Source organism: Pyrus communis, chromosome 14 (genome assembly GCF_963583255.1).
Source record: "Pyrus communis chromosome 14, drPyrComm1.1, whole genome shotgun sequence".
NCBI classification, from domain to species: domain Eukaryota; kingdom Viridiplantae; phylum Streptophyta; class Magnoliopsida; order Rosales; family Rosaceae; genus Pyrus; species Pyrus communis.
In genome coordinates, this window is record NC_084816.1 from 9,679,817 (window position 1) to 9,704,003 (window position 24,187).

The window sequence follows — 24,187 nt, forward strand, 5'->3', positions numbered from 1 at the left end:
TCGGAGAGATATTGCTCTTCACTGTGAGAAAAACAGTACAAGTTACACATGAGTTAAATCGACATAACCCAATCCCATATCCCTTGTACACCCACTCACAGAATTTTCCCAAGAGCCTCACTCTACCCCAAGAGTTCTTTCATAAGAGACCTTTCACTCTAGCTCTCTTGATTTCTCTCTGCAACTCTCTCTTTTTCCCAAAACTGAAATGAGCTCCCTCACTTTTCTCTACACTCGGCTGCACCCTTCATTCCCTTTTAAAAACAACCAAATACAAATAAAATAATAAGGCTACTTGCTAGCCTTTTCCTTTTCTCCTCAAAACAAGGAAAGCAACAATGATTTTGTCCACCTTATTATTTTATTAGCCGAAAGTGGATGTGAGTTGGCCACTTGGCCACATATTCCAACAAAAGGTACAATATTGTGATGGGGCAATGCCTGCCATTCAATCTGGAAGTGTTTCCAAACCTGTTTATTTGCCCATGGAGGTACCTTTCTCGACTCTTTAAGCGGCTTGTTTTCCAGTTTTATCTTTCGGGTTCGGTACTGGTCTTTATGAAATAATTTACCTATTTACCTTTCTGGCAGCTTTGTACAATTGTTTCTGACCAGAGATACTCCAAGAAGCTTAACGAAAGACACGTAACAGCCCTACTACGAGCTACTTGTCAACGTCCCGGAGACAGAGAGAGGAGTACATATCAGGTTTAATTCTTTTTAAACTTGTTTCTTATGGTCATGTTTCTGTATCTATGCAGATAGTTGCACACAGTAATTACAATAGAGATGAACTAATCAAGGGGGGATTTGGAATGTGCTCATCATGGAAAAATGGAGAGGGTGCTTAATAATATTCACAGAAGGAAAACCAGCAACAAACAATCCTTTCTTGTTCTTCTTTCCATTATATAAAGCTTAAATATGTGATTTTTATTTCTTGTAGGGGTGAACGAATATGTGAAATTGAACTAGTAATTGTGTCTCAATGGTGCATGCCTAGGCAAGCAAGACTCTTTATGAAAGGTAATTGTGTCTCAATGCTTGTGCAACTGTTCATTGAGTCTGTTTAGCCCAATATTCCTTCTATGGTTGCCCGGGGCGGGGTCGACTCAATGTCGGAGACTCACCCACCGAGTATGTCTCTATCTCTCGAGTCAACCTCCATCTAGGTTAAATAATGAGTTTCTTCCATCAATAAAAGCAATTTTGCCATTCTAGTTATAAAATACACTTGGCCTGTGATGATTTATGGTTTCACGTCTTCAGCCTAGACACCCGAAATACAAAGTGGTGAGGTCAAATTAAAACAGTGAGGTATATTTTGCGTGTTTGATCAAACCGTCATGTGGCCGAATAATATTTTCGATTTCTTCCCGTATCCAAAATATACTCTAATTTCATCTCCAATTCCATTCCATTCAAACAGTTATTCATGGTTATAATGTTTAATAGTTTGGATTGTCATACCTATGCGTAGCAAACCAAGTGTCTCTTTTCCCAAAGAAACCTTTGCCCAAACCAAATTCCCTTTTACACCCCTACAATTGTTTGTAACTACCACTTAACCGCTTAATCACTCTTCCCCCACAGAGCATGATCCCATATTAATTCCCCTAATTTCACGGCGGTCTGGAAGAGAACGAAGGGGCAAAATAGTCAATTAACAGACGCTCTCATTTCACTCTCTTACCTTTTCCTTGTACGCTTTTTTTTCCCTTCGCTTTTCCTTTTCCTTTTGCTTTTCAACCCCTCGAATTCTTCACCAGCAAGTCTAAGCAAATTGCTCTTCCCTTTACCCACCTATTCTCACTCTGCGCTCTCCTCACACACTTAAACACTCCTCCTCTCCCTCTCTCTGAAAACCTCACTTTCACTCTAAAACCCCAGAGCGCAGAGACCCGATGGCTCAAACACCAGTTTCTCGCGGACCGGCGCCCGCTCAGCCGTCTTCCAGCTCGGCGCCTCTGCTCACTAAGGCTCTTCTCATCTGTGATATGGAGCAGAAACTGACGCTGACCGCTCCACCACCGTCGTCGTCGAAGGCCGTCAGGTATCCGGCTAGGCCTGGGTACGGGAAGGTCGGCGACAAGGTCCAAGTCAGGGCCAACCACTTCCTATTGGAGGTTAGGGCGAGAGATCTACGTTGTAAGCCTCCTTCCTTTTTTTCATTTTGCAGTTTTCCCTTTTCGTTCTTATTTTTCTGTGTTCATATGTTCTTCTGCATTTTACAGTTTATTTTTGGATTTTCTTTTACGTTTTCTTTTTCTTTGGTTTTTGAAAACTTCCCTCGGAATGTCGTTTTGGGACCAAAAAATCATTTGGCGCCAACATCTGTGGCTCCAAAATTTCTTTTACATTTTATTTTACACTATTTAAAAATAAAATATTTCTGAGTTGATCTGTCCAGATGCTTCGGACTATTTAGACGATTCGGATCGATGAAAAACTAATGAAATGGTCATCACATGTTGTCCCTCAAATAAGCTTTATTTGAGGGATATCAGAATGGGACTTCAATTATAAACAACCTAGATACTATTACATGATGGAAGGTGATTTTGCGTTCCCAGAACATTTTTCTGAGTCAAAAGCGAGCCATATGCTTTTGTAAAATTTATTCTCTCTATTTAAAGTTGACCTAAATATGTTTTTCAAAAAGAGTTTTCTAAAATTGATCTAGGAAAGTGTTCATCAATAGGTTATGTGGTTGGTTGTGGGGTGACTTACGATTACCCCAGGAGTTGCATCGAAAAAGACCAACAAAGATGTCATTAAGCAGCTCGTAAAACTTTACAGGGAGTCCCACCTGGGCAAGAGAATCCCAGCTTATGATGGCATGCAAAGTATTTATACAGCAGGGCCCTTACCATTTGCCTCGGAAGAGTTTGTGGTCAAGTTGGCCGAGGGACAGGGTTCTGGTGCTGCTGGTTCATTTTTGTATGTTTTTTGTCCTGTTTAATGTCCTTTTATATTTTCATTTTTCTATGTTTTTTATATTTGTTGCAGTGTTTTTTCCACTTCGTAGAATAAGACTTTGTTGTTGTTGCAGTTTTTTAATGTTTTCTTCCTTGTATCTACTACAATATATGCTATCACCGGCGGATGAAAAACCGACGAGAAATCAAATTTCTGTCGAAAATTTGGCACAAATCCGACATTAAACAATGTAATGTCGCATTTCAATAGCACACTATTGCTAGCGTCGCGAAAGGGCTTCAGTGTCGCTTTTTGAGCTTAATCCGACACTACACAGCGTCGGTTTAAAGCGACACTAACCTTAACGTCGGTTTAAAGCGACGCATACTTACACGTGCATCAGCTATTTAATTATAAAGTATGCAATCTACTGTCGCTTTTAATCGACATTATATTAAAATTAAATAAATAAGATATCCCTTAAACCGACGTTAGATAACAATTAAATAAATAAAATATAAAATCTAGTAACGGTCTTAACCGACACTATATTTGTTAATAATAATAAAAATAGATGGACAACTGCATGCAATTTTAATTAATTCCAACTAAAATAAATTATATAATCAAAATTATAAATTTTAAGATCTAAATAAACATTAATGAAAATAAATAACAAAAACAATAGTGCCAAACTGTACATCTAACATTTCACATAAAATCCAACAAGTCGTCCGTCGTAACAAACATTAAATCCGACATTACAAACATAACATAAAAAAACAAAAAGATAGAACAATTATAGTGTCGTATTTAACCGACAAGAAAAAGAACCAATTAAACTACCCAACCGAATCTGCGCCTGAACGTCGTCCAGATCCTTCTGCTTGAGATCCTTCTGCTTGAGATCCTCCTTCTTGAGATCCTCCTCCTTGAGATCCTCCATCTGATCCAAAAATCCTCGACAAGTCCACATCAAATCCAACACCTGCAAGCATTCCAGAAAACCCCCCAGCTGGAACTTCAGGAAAAGATCCACTAGGAGCAGCCATCTCAGGTCGATATACTGGCACTTGATAAGGTGGCTGCTGCATGTATGGCATGGGCGGCTGCTGCATGTATGGCATGGGCTGCGCAGGCATCGGATACACAGGATATGGAGGTTGCTGATTATGGCCAACATACGGATATGCAGGGGGAGGCTGACTTTGGCCCGACTGTTGAGGAGGTTGACTCTAGCCTGATTGTTGGGTTCCCGGGCTATACGGTGGTTGTGGCTGAAATCTTTGAAAAAACCATGCAAACAACTGATTTTGCTTGTTCTCTAGGTCCGAAATCCGTTTATTATTATTTTCGTCCCTCATTTTCAACTCATTATTTTGAGTCATCAGCAACGCCATTGAACTCTTAGATGATCTCCTGGAGGAAATTGATGTAGAAGATGAAGAAGATGCATAAGACACCATATCAGGAGTCACACCATGACCGTATCCTCTGACTCTATTATGCCTCTCAGGACCCATAGTATCAACATAAACTTGGGTCCTAAGATCTTCACTATCCTCCTGGCCCGACTCAATCAATGTTTGCAGATTGCTCTCCATTGTTGACTTGCATTACAATTTTTAAAAACAAAAATTCAATCGTAAAACAGAAAAATAAGCTATAGATAATAAATACTAATAAAATCAAATACTAACACGAAAAAATCTATTACCCCTGTACGCTCCGATGTTTCATCAATCCATGTTTTATCTTTTCGTGTATGACATTCACGAAAAAAGGTTACAGGATCTGCTTCTTTCCCATGCGTCTTCCGCTTTATCAAAAATAAAATTTCATACAAACAACTTAAGCAAACCTCATACTAAAAATAAATATAATTATTTAAAATTAATCATTTCTTCAAAATGTACAATCCATACATATTCTTCCCGCACTCTTGCAAAGGATTTTGTACCAGTGGCATGGTTCATTGATTTCAATCCCCGATTAATCTTATTTTTTTCAGCAACCTCCTGAAAAAAAAACGAAAGAAAAAAAAAAGATTATATTAGGCAACTTTAAAGTTATAACGAAATAAATCGTGTAAGGTTTACCTTTGTTTTGTCTCTATTCCAATATGCCAACAAATCTTCCCACTGGTCAGGAATCACATCAGGAGGAGGCTCGCTGCGCACCTCCTCTGCTCTTTTTGTATAATACTTTTTTTTAAACTTATTTCTAAACTCTTTATGCGCATGCTCCGCAATCTTAAGCGTCATATGACGGATCAAAGGCATTTTTACTATATCTGCATCTTCAAAAAAAATATTTCCCTACATACATAAAAACAAGAAACAAAAAAAATCACGCTAGTCAATTATTATTACAATCATTGACTTATTCTTCTATTTTCAACTAAAAATAAAAACACCTATACCTTTATTTTATTCCAGAAAGCTTCCTTATCTTCTTCCGTAACCTTACGCCAATCTTTCTCCAACGGCAGATTTCTATAGTCCCTAACCTCCGCTACTACATGTTTTGAAAAAGCACTAGCATTATCACTAATGCATTTTCCGGACGAATCAAACGAACAAAGCTGTTTCGTCCATTTAGGAATTGAGGGTCCACGCCTCCATTTAGATGTACCTTGTTAATACAAACACACAATTAAAAACCAGGAAACAAATGTATATTTTCAGTTTAGCAATAATAATAGTTCAAACACAAACACAAAAAAATAAAAATAAAAAATGAGATTAATAACAATTCAAAAAAGAACCAGCATCACCCTCGTCCTCTTCCAAGTGACGTTCTTCAGAACGTTGATCTTCACGAGAACTATCCATAGAAAAATTTAATGGAAGGAGAAGGAATATGGCTGAAATGGGGGAAAGAGACGAGAGACAGAAGTGGGGGATAGAGACGAGAGACAGAAGTGGAAGGAATATGGCTGAAGTGGGGGATAGAGACGAGAGACAGAAGTGGGGGATAGCTAGAGACGAGATAGGAAATAAAGAAGATTTAAATATGGATAATTGCATAGCGTCAAAATATGTACACTTTGCGTCGGTTAAAACCGACACAAGGTCTGACTCGACCTAACAGCCTGCCTTTTGACAGAAAGCCTACACACGTAACTGACATAGTTTAGGCTTTCGCCTACACACGTAACCTGACATAAATTAGGCAGAAAGCCTGACAACTTTTCAGACCATTGCGTCGGTTAAAACCGACATTATGTGGCATAATGTCGAAATAAGGACCCATTGCGTCGGTTAAAACCGACGTTAGTTTGCAGAGCGTCGAAATAAGGACCCATTGTGTCGCTTAAAACCGACACTATGTCATTATTATAGCTTTTGACTGAAAGCCTGACAGTACCGTCTGACTCAACCATCATTATAGCCTGACATACTATGTCAGTAGAGTCGAAATTAGGCCACATTGCGTCGGTTCAAACCGACGTTAGACTGATAGATTTTTATAATGTCGAAATAAGAACAAGTTTGTGTCGAAATAAGATAAAATTTGCGTCGAAATAAGAACAAATTTGTGTAGTGTCTCTGACAGAAAATCCATTGTAGCAGATAGTCTCGAAAGTGTATAATTTTGCAACGGTTAAAGCCAATATAAGCATAATTTGACATGATAATGACTGACAAAGTGTTCCAACCCATTCCCCCGTGCAAAAAAACCGGGAAAATTCCCGCCCAACATAAAAAAAAAAGTTTTAACTTACAAAAAAAAGAGAACAAGGATAAAAATAGAAACAAAAAAAATAAAAAATTTTAATCCAAAATTAAAAAGTAATCAGTTATGTTATCTCATATAATATTTTAATAAATAAATTTATTAAGTTGAATCAATTTTTTTTGCACTGTAATTGTTATTTTAATTTGTTTTTATTTTGATAATTTTTTGTTGTTATTTACTAGCTAGAATGGATTAGATGAACATAATTTGAGTTGTTTTGAGAAAATGGAATGAATAATATTTATAAGCATTTATGTTAAATTAACAATATTAAATATAACATAAACTTATAATATTTAGTAATATAAGTATATATTATGGATTAGATGAGCATTTCTCAAAAGTTTAACTTTGATAACATTTGGTTGTTATTTACTATAATGGATTAGATGACTTTGATAACATTTAATTTGTTGTTATTTTGATAACTTTGATAACATTTGGTTGTTATTTACAATAATGGATTAGATGAGCATTTCTCAAAAGTTTAACTTTGATAACATTTGGTTGTTATTTACTATAATGGATTAGATGACTTTGATAATTTTTAATTTGTTGTTATTTTGATAACTTTGATAACATTTGGTTGTTATTTACTATAATGGATTAGATGAGCATCTCTCAAAAGTTGAAACATTGTCAATGTAACTCAAAGCTTGCATTTTATTCTTTTTACAAAATCATCAATTTTCATTGATCATCATCCATTGTATTCATATAGGTTCAAGGAGTGTAGCTGTAAAAAATCATCAAAATCGGGCTTACAATAACCGTTAAATCGTCATTTTTAGTTGATAACCGTCGAAATTTTTTGTCCCGTTACTTCATCCCAGAATGTTTGTTTTTTGCGATTTTTTTCGTATACGATCTCGAATTATATACAAACATGTTTGACGGTTGGATCGTTGAAATTAGTTTCGTAGAATGCGTATCCCATCAAAACGATAGATTCACTAAGACTTAAGAGTTTATTCATATTTTCATTAAGTATAACGTAAGATTTTGTGGTATCCACTAGTATAAATATTTTAATTTGAAGATCGAATTCATTCATTGTATTCATATAGGTTCAAGGAGTGTAGCTGTAAAAAATCATCAAAATCGGACTTAAAATAACCGTTAAATCGTCATTTTTCTTTGATAACCGTTGAAATTTTTTGTCTCGTTACTTCATCCCAGAATGTTTGTTTTTTGCGATTTTTTTCGTATACGATCTCGAATTATATACAAACATGTTTGACGGTTGGATCGTTGAAATTAGTTTCGTAGAATTCATATAATAATTATATATATAATTATTATAGTTTTTAGGGGTGTAAAACTGTTAAATTAATATATAATTATATATAATTATTATAGTTTTTAAATTAATATATATAATTATTTACTCTAAATTATAGTTATTATAGTTTTTAAATTAATACTCTAAATTATTTACTGATTTTTCTTTCATTTATACCTAATACAAGGTCAGAAAAAATTGGAATGTGTATGGTGACATAAAGGGTAATTAATTCGATTATATGTCAAGGGACCATATATGGAATAGAAAGGAATCATATTAAGGGATGGAACTGGTTTCAATAATGTGTTTATCAAGGGACGGAACTGGCTACACAATTATGTCCATGCATAAAAAATAGTATGTGGGATTATGCATGAGACAAATCAAGTCTTTAGGGGTGTTAAATTAATATATAATTATTATAATTTTTAAGTTAATATATATAATTATTATAGTTTTTAAAACTGTTAAATTATATATAATTATTACATATGATTCACAACATTGCGTCAAAATATGATAATAATGCGTCGCATAAAACCGACGTAAGGTTAACATTGCGTCGGAATAGGCTAAGGTTGCGTCGGTTAAAACCGACGCTAAGTCTGACACACATGACATATCCCGTCGGTTAAAAGCGACAGGAAACAAGAAAAAAAAAAAAAAAAACAGAAATATAATTTTATGATACGATATCATAGCATACAAAATGAAACAAAGTCTAATTAATACAAAAAATAATTAATATATTTATTCCCTGTCATCATCTGTTAACTCATCGTCGGTATTGGCATGATTAACGAACCCGGTAGGCAACGCTAATGATTCAAGAAAGGGAGTGTCTTCCACGCCAACCCTTGAATGGAAATTTTCATTATCAAGAATTCGATCATCCAAGTTCGGCATGGCATAATCATCAATAGCATCACTATCCTCTAACACGTCAAATAAATCTCTTGGCTGAGTTCGAACAACTACGTGCCAATCTTTTTCAATCGTGTCCTCCACGTAAAATGCCTGTAATGCTTGTGATGCTAGTATGAAAGGATCCTCTTTAAATCCCAATTGATTGAAATTCACCATAGTAAATCCATATTGATCAGTCTTCATTCCTCGTGGACTTTCACTATTAACCCATTCGCACTTAAATAACATCACAGCTCGACCCCTATCTCCTGCTTCAGTAGGACCACAATATTTGACCTCGAACATATCTACAACTCTGCCATAACAATTCACTTGCCCAATTGCTCCAGGAACATTTGCAGGTACAAAGACACCACAATTTTGATTCTTATGCTTATCATCCACAGATTTTATACGAAATCTAAATCCATGAACAATGTGACTTTTGTATCTACTCACAACCCTACTAGGATAATTAGCTAGCCAATGCAAGTCTTGAGATATCAATGTGTCATTAGCATCATATCTTGAATTCATCTGTAATAAGTATGAAAATAAAAATTGACAGAATAACTATAAACATGTTATAATTAAAATGCAAAACAATAAATAAATAATATGATTGTTATATCAACTCACATGTTGGTTGAACCATTCTGGAAATTGTTTCTTGCTTAGCTCCTTAATTTGTCGCATAGTTAACCTTTCTCGACGATGTTTAGTTTTCAAGAATTCTTCATGTTGCCTACACAATTATGTCCAATTTAGATAATTATTTTTTCAAAGTTAAGAAAACCAATAAAACATTAAGACGTATGATTAAACGTTCTTACCTTCTAAATGGGCTAACCTCATCACAATTATTTAGAATGTATCTATGGCACTGATCAAGAACATTTAGATCGAGCTCCACATTTTCTCCTGAACCCATATAACATCCTTTCGAGTCAAAAATTGATAACCCACCAGATACTCCACGTCCAATACCATCTTCATTTCGGCCTCTACGGGTACGACGAGACTCAACGTCTCTAAGATACATGGAACAAAATGACAAGCACTCATCCACCAAATATGCTTCAGCAATAGAACCTTCAGGACGACCCTTATTACGAACATAGCGCTTCAGTGTTTGCAGATACCTACAATTATAAAACGAAATACAAATTATTATAATTAGTAATTAAAGTTATGACTACAATTGTAAAAAAATTATAAAAATTTATTCATTACCGTTCAATTGGATACATCCATCTATATTGAACAGGCCCTGTAAGAGCTGCTTCATCTGCCAAGTGAACTGGGAGGTGCACCATTATATCAAAAAATGCAGGAGGGAATATTTTCTCAAGTTGACATAATGTTAAGGCAATTCTTGAATTCAGTTGCTTAAATCCTTCCTCAGACTCCTTCTTACTACATAACTGTCTGAAAATTGCACTCAACTCTAATAAAACCATAGTAACAGCTTTAGGCAAAACCGGGCGTATTGCAAGCGGGAGTAACTGCTGCATTAAAACATGGCAATCATGACTTTTCAACCCATGTATTTTTCGTTCATTCACGTGCACACATCGCGACAGATTTGATGAATATCCATCTGGGGCTTGAATAGTAGACAATACTTTACAAAAGGCAGTTTTTTCTTCTCTTTTCAATGTGAACAATGCTGGAGGTCGAAATGTTCTATTTCCTTCTCTACGTGGGTGTTGACTATGTCTTATGTTCAAGAATTCAAGATCTGCACGTGCCGCCAATCCATCTTTAGACTTTTCTATATCTAGTAATGTTCCCACCACACTGTCACATATATTCTTCTCGATATGCATAACATCAAGATTGTGTCTAATCAACAGATGCCTCCAATAAGGTAGTTCATAAAAAATCGATTTCTTCTTCCACTGACTGTTACTACTTGTACTGCTCGAAGCTCTTTTTCTGCGTTGCCCAACTGAAGCATCCTTGTTTGGTTTTCCAAAAGTAAATCTTAATGTAGAAAGTTCTTCGAGACATTGTAAACCAGTCCACTGCCTTGGTGCACTACGATGCTCTCGACGACCATTAAAAGTGATGGTTTGCCTTCGAAACCTATGATTATCTTCAAGAAAACGTCGATGCCCCATATAACAAATCTTGCGACTCGCTGGCAAGTAAATAGATTCTTTATCATGCATGCAATGTGGACAAGCTTTATAGCCATGTGTACTCCATCCTGACAACATTCCATAAGCCGGAAAATCACTTATAGTCCATAACACGGCAGCCTTCATCGTAAAACTTTGGTTGGAATACGCATCATAAGTGGGAATGCCCACCTCCCACAACTCATTCAGCTCGTCAATCAATGGACGCATGTATACATCAATCTCTTTACCAGGACTGCGCGGTCCTGGTATTAACAAAGACAATAACAAATTTGGTTGCTTCATGCACATCCAAGGTGGCAAATTATAAACAGAAAGCACCACAGGCCATGTGCTATGATCATTCCTCATTTTCCCAAAAGGATTAAATCCATCATTGGCTAACCCTAATCGGACATTTCGAATTTCTGATGCAAAATCCGGATATAAATGATCCAAATGCTTCCATGCGGGAGAATCTGAAGGATGTCTCATAAACTCATCCTTTGGACATTCAGTTGCATGCCATCTCATATGTTCAGCCATCTGCTTCGACATAAAAAATCGTTGCAATCATGGTTTTAAAGGAAAATACCACATAACCTTAGCTGCGACCTTTTTCCTCGAGCTATCCTCTACATTGGTAATTTTATACCTTGATTTACCACAAACTGAGCACATGGTCAAATCTGAAGTATCTTTCCAATAGATCATGCAATCATTGGGACATGCATCAATTTTCACATACGACAGCCCCAAGTCATTTATAAGTTTTTTTGCCTTATAACAGGATTCAGGCAAACAATCCCCTTCAGGCAACATTCTTTTAATTAACTCCAGTAAAGTGGTGAAGATCTCGTCAGGCATTCCCGCTAAATACTTGATCTGATACAATCTTACAACTGCTTCCAATTTCTTAAACTCCTTACAACCTGGCCACAAATCTTGATCTGCCTCTTCAAGCAACTTAAAAAAAGTCTGCACCTCTTCTGGACGCCCTTCCCCAATAGGGGGTTCAGTAGATGGCCCAACACCTTCTTCTGTTAATGGTTAGACAAATACATCATTAAGAAAATCATGCATGCCAATCACCTCATCTCCTGTTTCTTCTTCTCCAATTCCCACATTTTGCTCTCCAATGTTTTGCTCGCCATGATGTCGCCAACAAGCGTTTTTATAATCTTTATCCATATCATACAATATGAGATGTTCAACAATGGTGTTCCTAACAAAAGTATATCGATTACAACATCTTTTGCAAGGACATCTAAACTTATCAGGACCAACACCATTTGCAACTGCTTGATCCAAAAACAAATTAATTCCAGTTGTATACGCTTCAAAATTGCGGGGTATTGTCAACCAACTCTTGTCCATATTTTACCACTTTACGAAGGTAAAATATTACGTTGACACTAAGATGCCTACAATCTTTCAATCCCTATCATGTAGGCATAACTATCAAAATTTTCAATTTCTATCTTTCACCCCTCGAACTCTATCACGATTGCAATCTTTTAATTTTCAACACCTATTATAGTAAAAACAAATTAAAATAACAACAAAAAGTTATCAAAATTATGCTCATCTAATCCATTCTAATAAATAACAACCAAAAGTTATCAAACTTATCAAAATAACAACAAATTTAAATAACAATTAGAGTGCAAAAAAAATTAATTAATATATTCTTATATTCCTAAATATTATAAGTTTAGGTTATATTCTTATATGAAAGGTTATATTCTTATATGAAAGGATATTCTTATATTATAAGTTTAGGTTATATTCTTATGAAGGGTTATATTCTTATATTCTTATATTCCTAAATATTATAAGTTTAGGTTATATTCTTATGAAGGGTTATATTCTTATATTCTTATATTCCTAAATATTATAAGTATAGGTTATATTCTTATTAGAGTGCAAAAAAAAAAAAAAAATTAACATAATATATTCTTATATTACTCAATATTATAAGTTTATGTTATATTTAATATTGTTAATTTAACATAAATGCTTATAAATATTATTCATTCCATTTTCTCATAACAATTCAAATTATGTTCATCTAATCCATTCTAGTAAATAACAACAAAAAATTATCAAAATAACAACAAATTAAAATAACAATTAGAGTGCAAAAAAAAAAAATTAACATAATATATTCTTATATTACTCAATATTATAAGTTTATGTTATATTTAATATTGTTAATTTAACATAAATGCTTATAAATATTATTCATTCCATTTTCTCATAACAATTCAAATTATGTTCATCTAATCCATTCTAGTAAATAACAACAAAAAATTATCAAAATAACAACAAATTAAAATAACAATTAGAGTGACAAAATTAATTAATTCGACTAAATTTTTATTAATTTAACAAAAATAGTAGAATTTTATCTAAGTGCTTAAATTATAATTTTTAAATAAATAAACTTGTGTATTATACAATTTAAAAATTAAAGAAGTTAGTGATACATACCTGATTTGTTGAAGAATTTCGACGTCAACAATTCTTTATGTACTCAACCAACTCAAATAAATTTCCTATAAAAATAAATTGTAACTAAAAATTAAACATAAGAGGAGAAAATAAAAATATTATAAGCAAGAAAAACTTACTGTTGTGAAGAGGAACAAATGAAGTTTGAAAACCAAAGGAGAAAGCTGAAAGAGAGAGAACACGGGAGACTTTGTAAAAATTGGAAGAACGAATAAGAGTGCAAGAGAAGAAAAAGAAAACACGGGGGAGAGATATAAAGACCATCAATGTGTCGCTTACAAACGACACTGGTTTTCAAAATATATGTCGCTCAAAACCGACGCAGGATTTAAAATATTAAAAACAATAATTAGTGTCGCCTAGAAGCGACACCCATAGTTTATGTCGCTTAAAAGCGACACTGTTTTATTTAAAGCGACGCCAGTACTTAAAAATATTAAAATATATGTCGGTTATAAGCGACACTAAATTTTTACGTCGGTTTAAAAGCGACAGAGAAATTTTATGGCGCTTATAAGCGACAGTAAATACGACGTCATCTTCAGTGAGTATCGCAAATCTCTTTTTCGCCACTATATAATATTAAACCGACGCAACAACTGACACTATTAGGTCCTTTTGTAGTAGTGTAATTTGAATGGCTTACAGGAGGGACCGAGAGTTCAAGGTCACTCTCAAATTGGCTAGCAAACCCGACCTGCATCAGCTGCAACAGTTCCTACGAAGCCATCAACATATGTCGCCTCAAGACGTATTTCAAGTTCTGAATGTTGTTCTTAGGGCCACTACTTCTGAAAAGTAAAAGTCTTTATTTGGCATAAGGGCATAAGATTTATTTTCTCCTTGTATGTGTTGTTTCCTCACTAAGACTGTAGTAATTTCTATCATAGGTACACTGTTGTTGGGAGGTCTTTTTTGGCCAGGGAGCTTGGGTAGACAGGTGATTTTGTTGAGGGTCTGGAATGCTGGAGAGGCTTTTATCAGAGTCTAAGGCTGACGCAGTCTGGGCTTTCGCTCAATATAGGTTATGCATTGACCAAAATTTCCATGTTCTAATAGTCATATGAAGTTACGTAACATGAGTGTTGTGACCAGAGTTGATTATCATTTTGCCTGATGTCACTCCATCATATGGTGAGTAGCAATCTAAGAACATTTTATTTCAAGAAAATCATGTTTAAAATCTGACATATTAAATGCTTTCAGGTATGATAAAACGAATCTGTGAAACTGAGTTAGGAATTGTATCTCAGTGCTGTCGGCCTAGGGCAGAATCAAAGCTCAGAAAACAATACCTAGAAAATTTGTCACTCAAGATAAATGTGAAGGTTCGTTTTTTTTGTATTGTCCGTCGCATTACTTGTTGCGTTTGTTCTTTATGTATTGCCTCTCACATTACTTACTGTCTTCTATTAGCATTGAAATATTGATACAACATTTAAAACTTTTGTAGGTTGGTGGAAGGAACACTGTCCTAACAGACGCCATTCAAAGAAGGATTCCTCTGGTTAGCGACATTCCCACAATCATCTTTGGTGCGGATGTTACCCATCCGCAACCTGAAAATTGCAACCGTCCGTCAGTTGCAGCTGTAAGTTTCTGTCTTCTATTTTGATTTCATTTTAATTAAAAATGCATAATGTGCTAACCTGTTAATTTATACTTTCAGGTGGTGGCGTCCATGGATTGGCCAGAGGTCACTATGTACCGAGGAATTGTTTCTGCACAGGCTCACCGTGAAGAAATAATCCAAGATCCTTATAGTATTAAACAGGACCCTAGCAGAGGTCTGGTTGTTGGAGGAATGATCAGGTAATTGGGTCAACATGCACCTTCTTTTGTTATTGTTTCGATTTTTTTTTATAAATAATAGTAGTGAGTGTATTTTCTTAACATGATTATTTTCATTATGCTAGGGAGCATTTAATAGCATTTCGACAAGCAACTGGCCTAAAACCAAAGAGAATTATCTACTTCAGGTAATAATTGTTTGTTATGTGGTAAATGAAAATTACACAACACTCCGCTAATATTTGCTTTGATGTTTGTTTGAAAGAGATGGAGTTTGTGAAGGGCAATTTAGTCAAGTTCTGCTGTATGAAATGGATTCTATAAGAAAGGTATGCTGACTGCTTGAATTCTAGAATTATTTTATAAGACAAGCGACTTTATCTAATGTGTGTTACTATATTTTCAGGCTTGTCAATCGCTTCAGGAGGGATATCTACCACCGGTTACTTTTGTTGTGGTACAGAAAAGGCATCATACTCGCTTGTTCCCTACTGATTATCGGAAGACTGATCAGAGTGGCAATATTCAACCAGGTTACAAATTTAGATGCATTGAGATATATTAATTTGATTCTTTTCCGTTTTGCGCATTAAACTCTCTCTTTATGTTGTCTAGGCACCGTCATTGACACCCAGATTTGTCATCCGACGGAGTTTGACTTCTATCTCAACAGTCATGCTGGCATTCAGGTACTATTTGTGTTGTGGATTTATATGTGCCAATTCCCTTTTTTGCGGTAGTTTCAGTGCCCTCTTCTGAGGATGTATATGTTATATTCACTGCTAAATATGATGCCATTTTCTGTTGTGCTAAAGTTTGGATTGTTATCTTCTGTTCGCATAGGGAACTAGCAGGCCTGCACATTACCATGTCTTATTTGATGAGAACAAATTCTCCCCTGATGCCTTGCAAATGCTAACGAACAACCTATGCTATACGTAAGCAGGCAATAATTTCAGTTCTTTCTCTGGCTTTTACATTTGTACAATGCCAATTCGAAGATAACATTTTGTTTGCTAACTTTCTAATTGTTTGGCATGTGAATTTTCAGGTATGCAAGGTGCACTCGCTCAGTTTCCATTGGTATGTAATTGAGTTGGATTTGTATATATGTTTTCGGAAATTATGCTTTTTCCTGGTTGCACCACTGATGTTTCTGTTTTTTTCATGCAGTTCCTCCTGCATACTATGCTTATTTGGCTGCCTTCCGTGGACAATACTACATTAAGGGTGAGTATTCTAATGGAGATTCTAATACCGGATCTACGGTTGGGGGTGCCGGGGGTGCTGATGGTGTGAGGTTCCGTGCTCTTTCAGAGATCAAGGAAAATGTGAAGGAAGTCATGTTCTATTGCTAAATCAGGCTTAAGGTCCGTTTTGTCACTGGTGGTGTTTAGTTTCTAGTAGTCGTGTTTTGTCAAGGTCCATTTTGTCGAGGTTGTATGAACTAAAGTTGTACAAGACTCTAATCTTATCCGTGATGGTAGTTTTGTGTCCTATGAGGGGCTTATGAAACTAGTTTTGTGTCCTATGGAGGCTTATGAAACTAGTTTTGTAGGTCGGTCCGTAACCCTTGCGTTCGGGCTAGATCCGTCCCTTGCACAAATCCCATGGGTCTTGCATGTTAGGCAAGGTTTGTAGCTTGGTGTACTATAATAGAAGTTTGTGATTAGTTTGAGTGGTGCCTTTGTAGGGCCTTTGTTAGGCCTTGAGGCTCACAATCAAAGCTAATACGAGTCTGAGCGTGCTATTGTTATCTTTGTATAACAGATTGTCTTGTTAGTTATGTAAATAGGTCAATTACTTGCGCCACAAGTTATTTCGACTTCTTAGTTCGATCGGATTGTTCACAGATGTCCTTTTCTTGCCTTGTAAACAAGGACTTTTATCTTATAAATGTGTATGTCCAAGTAAGGGGAGTTCAAGGCCCTTCAACAAAGAAGCCAGATTAATGAACATTGACAAGATTAACCAAAGATGAGACTTGAACAAAAGTGCTTGAAAATAGCATGGGATCTAATGAAAAATGCATAAATAACAGATCTACTTTATTTAAGTGCAAATAAAGGAGATTCGGGCAAGATTACAACCTTGTGTTTTACAACCTTTTGCAACCACTTCTCCTTGTATTTTACAGAGGTTGAAGACTTGGAAAATGAAATATAAGCTAGGCTCACTAATAGGATTCAATACTACAACACAAAGGAAGATAGCAGAGCTTCTAAAACTGACAAAAGATTACTTTATATGGTGGTCCTACAAAGGTGAATGCTGAACAAACTAAAGCTTTATGATATGGAGTTGTTGGAATGCAGAGTTGAGTGTAGTTGTTTAATTGGTTGAGAGAGAGTTATGCTTGCTTTGTTTACTACTTTTATAGACTTCTTAGACTGAATGCCAAGTTTTCCCCTCCAGAGAGAGCTTTTGGAGTAAGGCGAGTCATCATTTTCTTTTGTTATTTACCCACCCATGTCACAGAAAAACACCTTTTGCCGGAGGTAAGCTGCCCCCTGTCACTTGTCACTTCCATTATAAGGTTGCTGCCGCCAGAAATGGTTTTTAAATCCGTCTTAGGCCTGTGCTTCAATCAACCTAGAGTCAAGAGGCTTTTGCAAGCTTGGGCCTTCCATATGTTAAGCCCATTATTAATTATTTCAGCCCAAACTGTGCCCCCTTTAATCATTATTAAGTCTGCTAATCAAGATATTGATAATGATTAGAATTGAATGTTTTCCATAACTGGGTATCAGCGCCAATTACCTTAGCCATTTTTTAATAAACCCTTGCATTAACCCACAACTTTTAAACGTTAACTAACTGCTTGTTACATAACACCCACTTTACTATTTTGGGGGCAACATCTTCCATAATCTTGATTTCTAGTGCAAACAAACTTTCCCAAATTCTCAACTGCTTTTCAACTTAGATCTAGTTGCCTTCTCCATTCTCCAATTTCAACAGTGGCTCCCAAATCTCATTTTGCCTACGAGTTTGGAGAGGGCATCGTCAATCTCCGCCGTCGTCTAAACGACCTTCAACTCTCTATCTTCTTTGAAGAAGTGGAGTACACTTACTAGGACCTGCCTAGACCTCCAGGGTTCCAATTGTTGTGGAAAACAACATGTCTGCTAATGAGTGGCTTACCCCTAACCCCTATGAAGCTGAGTAGGGCATTTATGCTGCAAAGTGGTTAAGCTTTAAGAAGGGCTTTCCTTCCATGATTGACACAGCTTGATCGAAGTGGGTGGACGAAATGGAGCCCATCTGGAAGAAGAAGTGGATGGCAAATGATATCTACGAGCTAATTATGATGTCCAAGGTTACTGTCTCCATCAAACATGAGCTCATTTCAATAGCTTTTTTCTTCTGGAACACCATGACCAATACCTTCGACTTCAGAATGGGTCATATGTCTCCCACCATTCTGGATACGGCTTAGGCCTTCGGTTTAAGGCCATCGGGCAGGTATACGGACATCATACATGACTGGTTAACACCCTCATGTTCTGCCGCTGAAGGCTTAGAGACTTCCCAGTCTGTCACCAATTTGGAGTACAACCTTACTACCCTCAAGGCTTATAAGACCTCCTTCGCGGGCTTCATCCTATTCGCCCATAAGATGTTCAACCCGAGTTCCCCCACTACTAACCCAGCTCAGGAGCACATTTACTTCCTCTTCTACTTGTTGAACAAGCATGTGTTTCCCAACAAATCCAAAATAGTGAAGTTGGAGTGGATCCCTCTGGTGGAGGCTCTACACTCCTTTGATGACGTTGTCACTGGCCCCTTCATTCTAGCACATCTCTACCATATCCTCTATGAGATAACAAAGGGCCAGCCCTTCGAGACCAATATCAATCGAGCTACCTGGATGGTGCATCTCTGGCTCCAATGGTACTTCCCAAAGTTTCGAGCTCTAAACTTGGAGTTTCTAGAAGAAGTGGCTTCAACCCGAATTTTGGCAACCGCTCCTCCCACCAACCACTTAACTTTGGCATGTCTCTACTTCTTCAGAGTTTACAAGACTCGAGCTGATCTTGAGTGGGGTGCCTCTGTGCTTAGGAGTTACCATTGGTTCTCAGATCACCTCTTCCAAGAGTTCTTTGGTGAGGATGCCAACAACTTTTACAAGGAGAAATTCATTAGCTGTATCCAACAAAGGGACCTAGCCTGGGGAGTCATAAGTGACCGAGTGAGCTATGAACGTGGGCTAGAAGTCTACCACCCCAACTTCTGTGGTAGACAATTGGGGTTTAGACAAGTAATCCCAGTTCCCTTTTTTGATTCAGTCCAATGTGGGACTTCCTATCACCTTCATTTTCCTCTAGAGGCTATATTTCAGGTGAGCAGGCACAGCCTGGAGGTGATGACAAAGATAGCCCATAAACATGTAGCTCTCAACTTCGAGTGCACTACTTTGTTCACTACTTGGTAGGAAGCCAAGTGGTGCAAAAAGTATAATGGAGACATTAGAAAAGCCCATGATAGGTTCTTGGAGCAAGTGTTTTTCAAATCCTTGCCCAAGAAAAAAGAGTTTCATAGCTTGAAGAGGCCATCAACGACAAAAACCAACTTCTGCTGATAGTCGTGATTGCTAACTCTTTCTCTAATTTATTATCCCGCATTGTTGTCTCTTTCTCTAATTTATTATCCCATAGTCGTGATTGCTAACTCTTTCTTTAATCTTGCAGCCTAAGGCACTCTTGGTGAAGCAAAGGTTGGGCAAGAAAAAGAGGCTGCTGATGCATTGGTCCTTTAAGAAGCTGCTGTAGATGTGGCTAGGCAAGAAGGAAGCTCCAACCATACGCTTGAGGATACTGAAAATATTTATGCAATGTTAAATGACTCAGAGACAGAGGCTGGGCCTGAAGCTAAAACTAGGGCTTATTCTCGGGCAAGACCTAACAATTGGAGTCTTCTGATTCTGAGCTCCAGAAGGGGTCCAAGGCTAAGCATGACTTCTCTACTCCCAAAGATACTCCTACTAAGAAGATGACCAGGTCTCAGACTTCCCAAGTCTCTCAGGCTCTTCATGCCCTTCCAGTTGAAGCGGGTAGGAAAAAACAGAAGCCTGCCAGTAAGTGATTCAAACTTGATTTTTCTTCATCTAGTCTTTTTCTCTTAAATTTTGAGCTAAACATGTTCTTTCTTGTAATTAGGACTTGTTGTTAGCAAGAAGCCTAATTCTCTTTCTAAAGATATGAAAGCAAGTGAGGAGGAGGACCAAAGTGATATAGAGGTCATCTCCAAGACCTTGGAGAAGTTGAAGGTAATTCTCTCAAACTGTTAATACTTAATTATTATTTCTAAAGTTAACTTCTTGTACTAAATTAGTTCTATTGTTCTTCATTGTAGGCTTCCAAAGCATAAGGGGCTTCATAGGCCAAACCTTCTTCATCTCCAGCCTGACCTGTACGCATTCCTCCTTCTCGGGCTAAGCCCTCAGTCGGGCGAACACCAACTCATTTTTCTCTTCCCATTTCTCCAGTAATAATGGTGACCCTCACTTCCTAATTTGATCCCACAACTGGGGAAATGGTCCATTTCGTGTAAGTTTTCTTCCTTGAGCAATTTTAAGCTTTATTAATATCTTTTATTTTTAAACTTATGTTTTTCTTTTTGCCTTTTGCCAGCCTTTTCCTTTGCTAGAGGTTACCACCCTTCCAGAGCCAGCATTTGGGGAGCCTATAATTACTAAGATACATGTTGTCTCAGATGTGACTATACCCAAGGCTTTCCAAGCTTTAACTCCAGCAGGCTAGCCAGCTTCCTCCAAAGCAACTGCAGCAACCAACCCTCATCGTGAGCACAAAGTACTTCTAAGGTATAAACGTCTTATCAGTCTTGTCATTTCTTAACTTAGGTTAAGATTGCTTCATTAACATGTTTTCTTTATGTTTTAATAGGCTTCTGGTGAGGGCTCGAGCCAGTCTTCCCAGCTCGCTGTGAGTAGGGTGGTCCTTCCTCAACCTTCTCGGGCTACTGGAGCTTTAGGGATTCCAATCCCTCGGCCTCAGAAAGTTGCTGCTGTTGCTGGTCCCTCAATCTCTGTTGGGGCTGCCACTACTGCTACTGATTATAGGGGTGCTTGTGTGCTTCTTCCTCCCTTGGCTTCTTTTCCAGCCATGGCTTCCTTACCTGAACTAGTAAGAGAGTTCCTGCAAATTAAGACCAAGCTGAGATCCCTCAAGTGCCACTTTAAGCCTCAACATCTTAAATAATAGTGCATGATTTTCAAGGAATGAATGCAGAAGGACTTTACTTCCTCATTTAGTCTCAAGACCTTTCAAGAAGCTAAGAAAGCTTCAATGAGTTGTATCAATCATAATTGATGACCAAGGTGTAGTATGAGTCATTCCTCTCATTCTTTGAGAACCTGAGGGCTTTGAGGGAACAACACATTCGGGCTGAGAGGCAAGCCAACAAGGTAAGGTGCTGCAAAGAGAAGCACACTCGGACCTCTACTACGCTGCAACAACTAGTGGAGGAAGGTTTAGCTATGGAGGACTGGATTATGATGGTAGCCTCAGAGATCCAGAAGTTGGAGGAACAAATCTTTGCTTTGAAGGCTAAGCAGATGACCTTCTCCAACAAACTATACAAAAAGATTAAGGAGGTGAAGACTGTCAACCAAGAGGTGGAGGACTCAGAGGCCCAACTAGCTAACACCAATATAACTTTAGAAGAACCAAGTCATATTTGTACTATAATGCATACTTACTACTCTAGGATAGCTGCTTTAGATAGAGATCTAAACTTGTACATCAGGGCTCTTGTACTCTATCACTTATCAAATAAAATGATTTTCATATTTGTGTTTCTTTACTTGTTTATTTATTTTTGGCTATCACTCATCCGAAGTAACTTTTTTTAAAAGATAAAGAACTTCAGAAAACACCCCTAAGTATCACTCTTCATCAATATAACAGTCTCTTACATCTCACATAGTTGGGTGATACTTCTTAAGGAATTTAGCATTGACTGGGTGCTTCTGTGAATTCCCTTCTAAATCTGTCAAGTAATATCCTCCTCTGTCCAAGACTTTGGCAATTGTAAAATGGCCTGGACTCCATTTCCCAAATCCTCTGACTTGAGCTCCCAAGGGCAAAACTGTTTTCCATACTAGTTCTCATTCTTCAAAAGTCTTCAATTTGACTCTCTTATTGTAGGCTTGGGCTTGCCTTTTTCCTTTCTTGGATCTTGTTCAAAGCTTCAATTTGGACAACATCCAAGTCTTCAATCCCTTGGCACATGGCCTGAACAAATTCATCATTGTGTAGACCAAATTGGTTCTAAAGCCTTATAGAACTCACATTAATCTTCATTGGAAGCACTGCATTTTGCCCGAATGTTAATGCATAAGGAATAATCCCAATTCTTGCTTTCTTTGAAGTTCTATAAGCCCAAAGAGCATCTCCCAACTTCCATGCCATCGTTCTGGGCTATCTGCCACCACTCTTTTAATGATGGTCACTAATATCTTGTTGCTAGCCTCTGCTTGACCATTAGATTGGGGATAATATGGACTAGACTGGATCATTTTTATCTTGAACTTAGCTGCAAACTCTTTAACTTCTCTTGAAATAAATAATGGCCTATTGTCTATAACAATCATTTCAGGCATTCCATATCTGTGTAAGATTTTGGTCTCAATGAATTTCTTCACAGTAGCTGAATTAATGGTCTTCATAGTTGAAGCCTCAACCCATTGTTGTACTTTTATGCGCAAATGGAAGCGAATTCTAACAAGTACTAATATCAACGTCAAGGAATTTCACTAAACAAACGGAGATTACAAAAGAATGTTTAAACTCTCACAACCTAAATCCCACAAATTGACTCTCACCAAATTGCCACACAAAAGAGCTACACAAAATACACTAACCCTAAGGTCCTATTTATAGTGCATAGGACTTAGGTTACAATAAGAATCCTAATAGGAAGTAAATACAAATCATAATTAAATAGGTAATTACCAAAATCTCTCCACCAAGGAAAACAACTAAGAAGTCAAAATCCAAACCCAAATAGGACACCAAAACCAAATAGGTAACACAAACCTAATTTTTGCATCATCCTAATTTTGAGCCGTAAAACCCAACAATCTCCATCTCGGCGAAAAATTAGTAAACGTCCAAATCACATACAAACTTCAAATTTGGGATACCAAAATACAAACTCAAATGTGCACCAAATTCTTTTGAAACTGATCTCCACCTAGAATAAAAAAACCATAAGTCTTCAAACTTGAAATTTCCTCTAACGCCTTTTCCATTATGGAAACTAACAAATACGAAACAAAATCCAAGCAAAAGCTTGAACATACAAACAAAAAGTGCAAATTGCACTCTACCTGAAGAGCTTGAGTACCAAGCTCCATCTCCTCACATAACCTTTAGAGGAGTTCAGATGAACGATCTTCTACAATGTTTGCATCAACACTAGCAAAAGACTTATCAAACGGCTTCTTTTTGCCGTTGAGTTTAGGGCAATCTACTTTCCAATGACCTTCCTTATAACAATAGATTCTTTAGCTCTTAGAATTCAAAGCGACTTTAACATCTTCCAAACTAAGACTTTGTCTACCAAATAGCATGGTATCGACAAAATCTTCATACGAAGGAGACAAAGAGCACAACAAAGTTATCACATAATCCTCATCACTAATTTGGTCGTCCACACTTTTCAAATCCATCATAAGTTTATTGAATTCATCAACATGCTTATGAATTGACGTACCTTCATCCATACGAAGAGTATGCAAACTTTTCTTCAAATACAACCGTTTAGCAAGGGATTTGGTCATATACAACCTCTCCAATTTTAGCCACAATTCTGGGGTAGATTTGATGCTACCAACTTCACGCAAGACTTCATTCGATAAAGTCAGCAGGATTGCTCCAAGTGC

At 36.9% G+C, this 24,187-nt stretch overlaps 2 protein-coding genes across 2 annotated transcripts; one reads left to right on the plus strand and one right to left on the minus strand.

Moving 5' to 3' along the window:
* Positions 1-8,695: 8,695 nt before the first annotated feature.
* LOC137714344 (uncharacterized) lies at positions 8,696-12,351 on the minus strand. Its single transcript, XM_068453582.1, has 6 exons — positions 12,060-12,351; positions 11,578-12,014; positions 10,085-11,520; positions 9,685-9,993; positions 9,491-9,596; positions 8,696-9,388 (listed from the first exon to the last, which is right to left on the minus strand). The coding sequence occupies exons 1-6, from the start codon at positions 12,349-12,351 to the stop codon at positions 8,696-8,698; spliced, it is 3,273 nt and encodes a 1,090-aa protein (XP_068309683.1).
* Positions 12,352-14,590: 2,239 nt separating this feature from the next.
* On the plus strand, positions 14,591-17,065 carry LOC137716140 (protein argonaute 5-like). Its single transcript, XM_068455540.1, has 11 exons — positions 14,591-14,622; positions 14,695-14,816; positions 14,942-15,079; positions 15,158-15,300; positions 15,405-15,467; positions 15,545-15,608; positions 15,686-15,812; positions 15,895-15,968; positions 16,123-16,217; positions 16,331-16,362; positions 16,453-17,065. Exons 2-11 carry the CDS (start codon positions 14,697-14,699, stop codon positions 16,635-16,637), a joined length of 1,041 nt encoding a protein of 346 aa, XP_068311641.1. The 5' UTR covers positions 14,591-14,622; positions 14,695-14,696; the 3' UTR covers positions 16,638-17,065.
* Positions 17,066-24,187: the final 7,122 nt, after the last annotated feature.

Excerpts from the sequence above, each read along its gene's own strand:
- LOC137714344 (XM_068453582.1), bottom strand. The coding sequence starts at position 12,351 with ATGGACAAGAGTTGGTTGACAATACCCCGCAATTTTGAAGCGTATACA. Across the intron at positions 9,597-9,684 it reads GAGGTTAGCCCATTTAGAAG|GCAACATGAAGAATTCTTGA; the intron begins GTAAGAACGTTT and ends ATAATTGTGTAG. Across the intron at positions 9,389-9,490 it reads CAGAATGGTTCAACCAACAT|ATGAATTCAAGATATGATGC; the intron begins GTGAGTTGATAT and ends TACTTATTACAG.
- LOC137716140 (XM_068455540.1), top strand. The coding sequence starts at position 14,697 with ATGATAAAACGAATCTGTGAAACTGAGTTAGGAATTGTATCTCAGTGC. Across the intron at positions 15,301-15,404 it reads GTTGTTGGAGGAATGATCAG|GGAGCATTTAATAGCATTTC; the intron begins GTAATTGGGTCA and ends TCATTATGCTAG. Across the intron at positions 15,969-16,122 it reads ACAGTCATGCTGGCATTCAG|GGAACTAGCAGGCCTGCACA; the intron begins GTACTATTTGTG and ends CTGTTCGCATAG.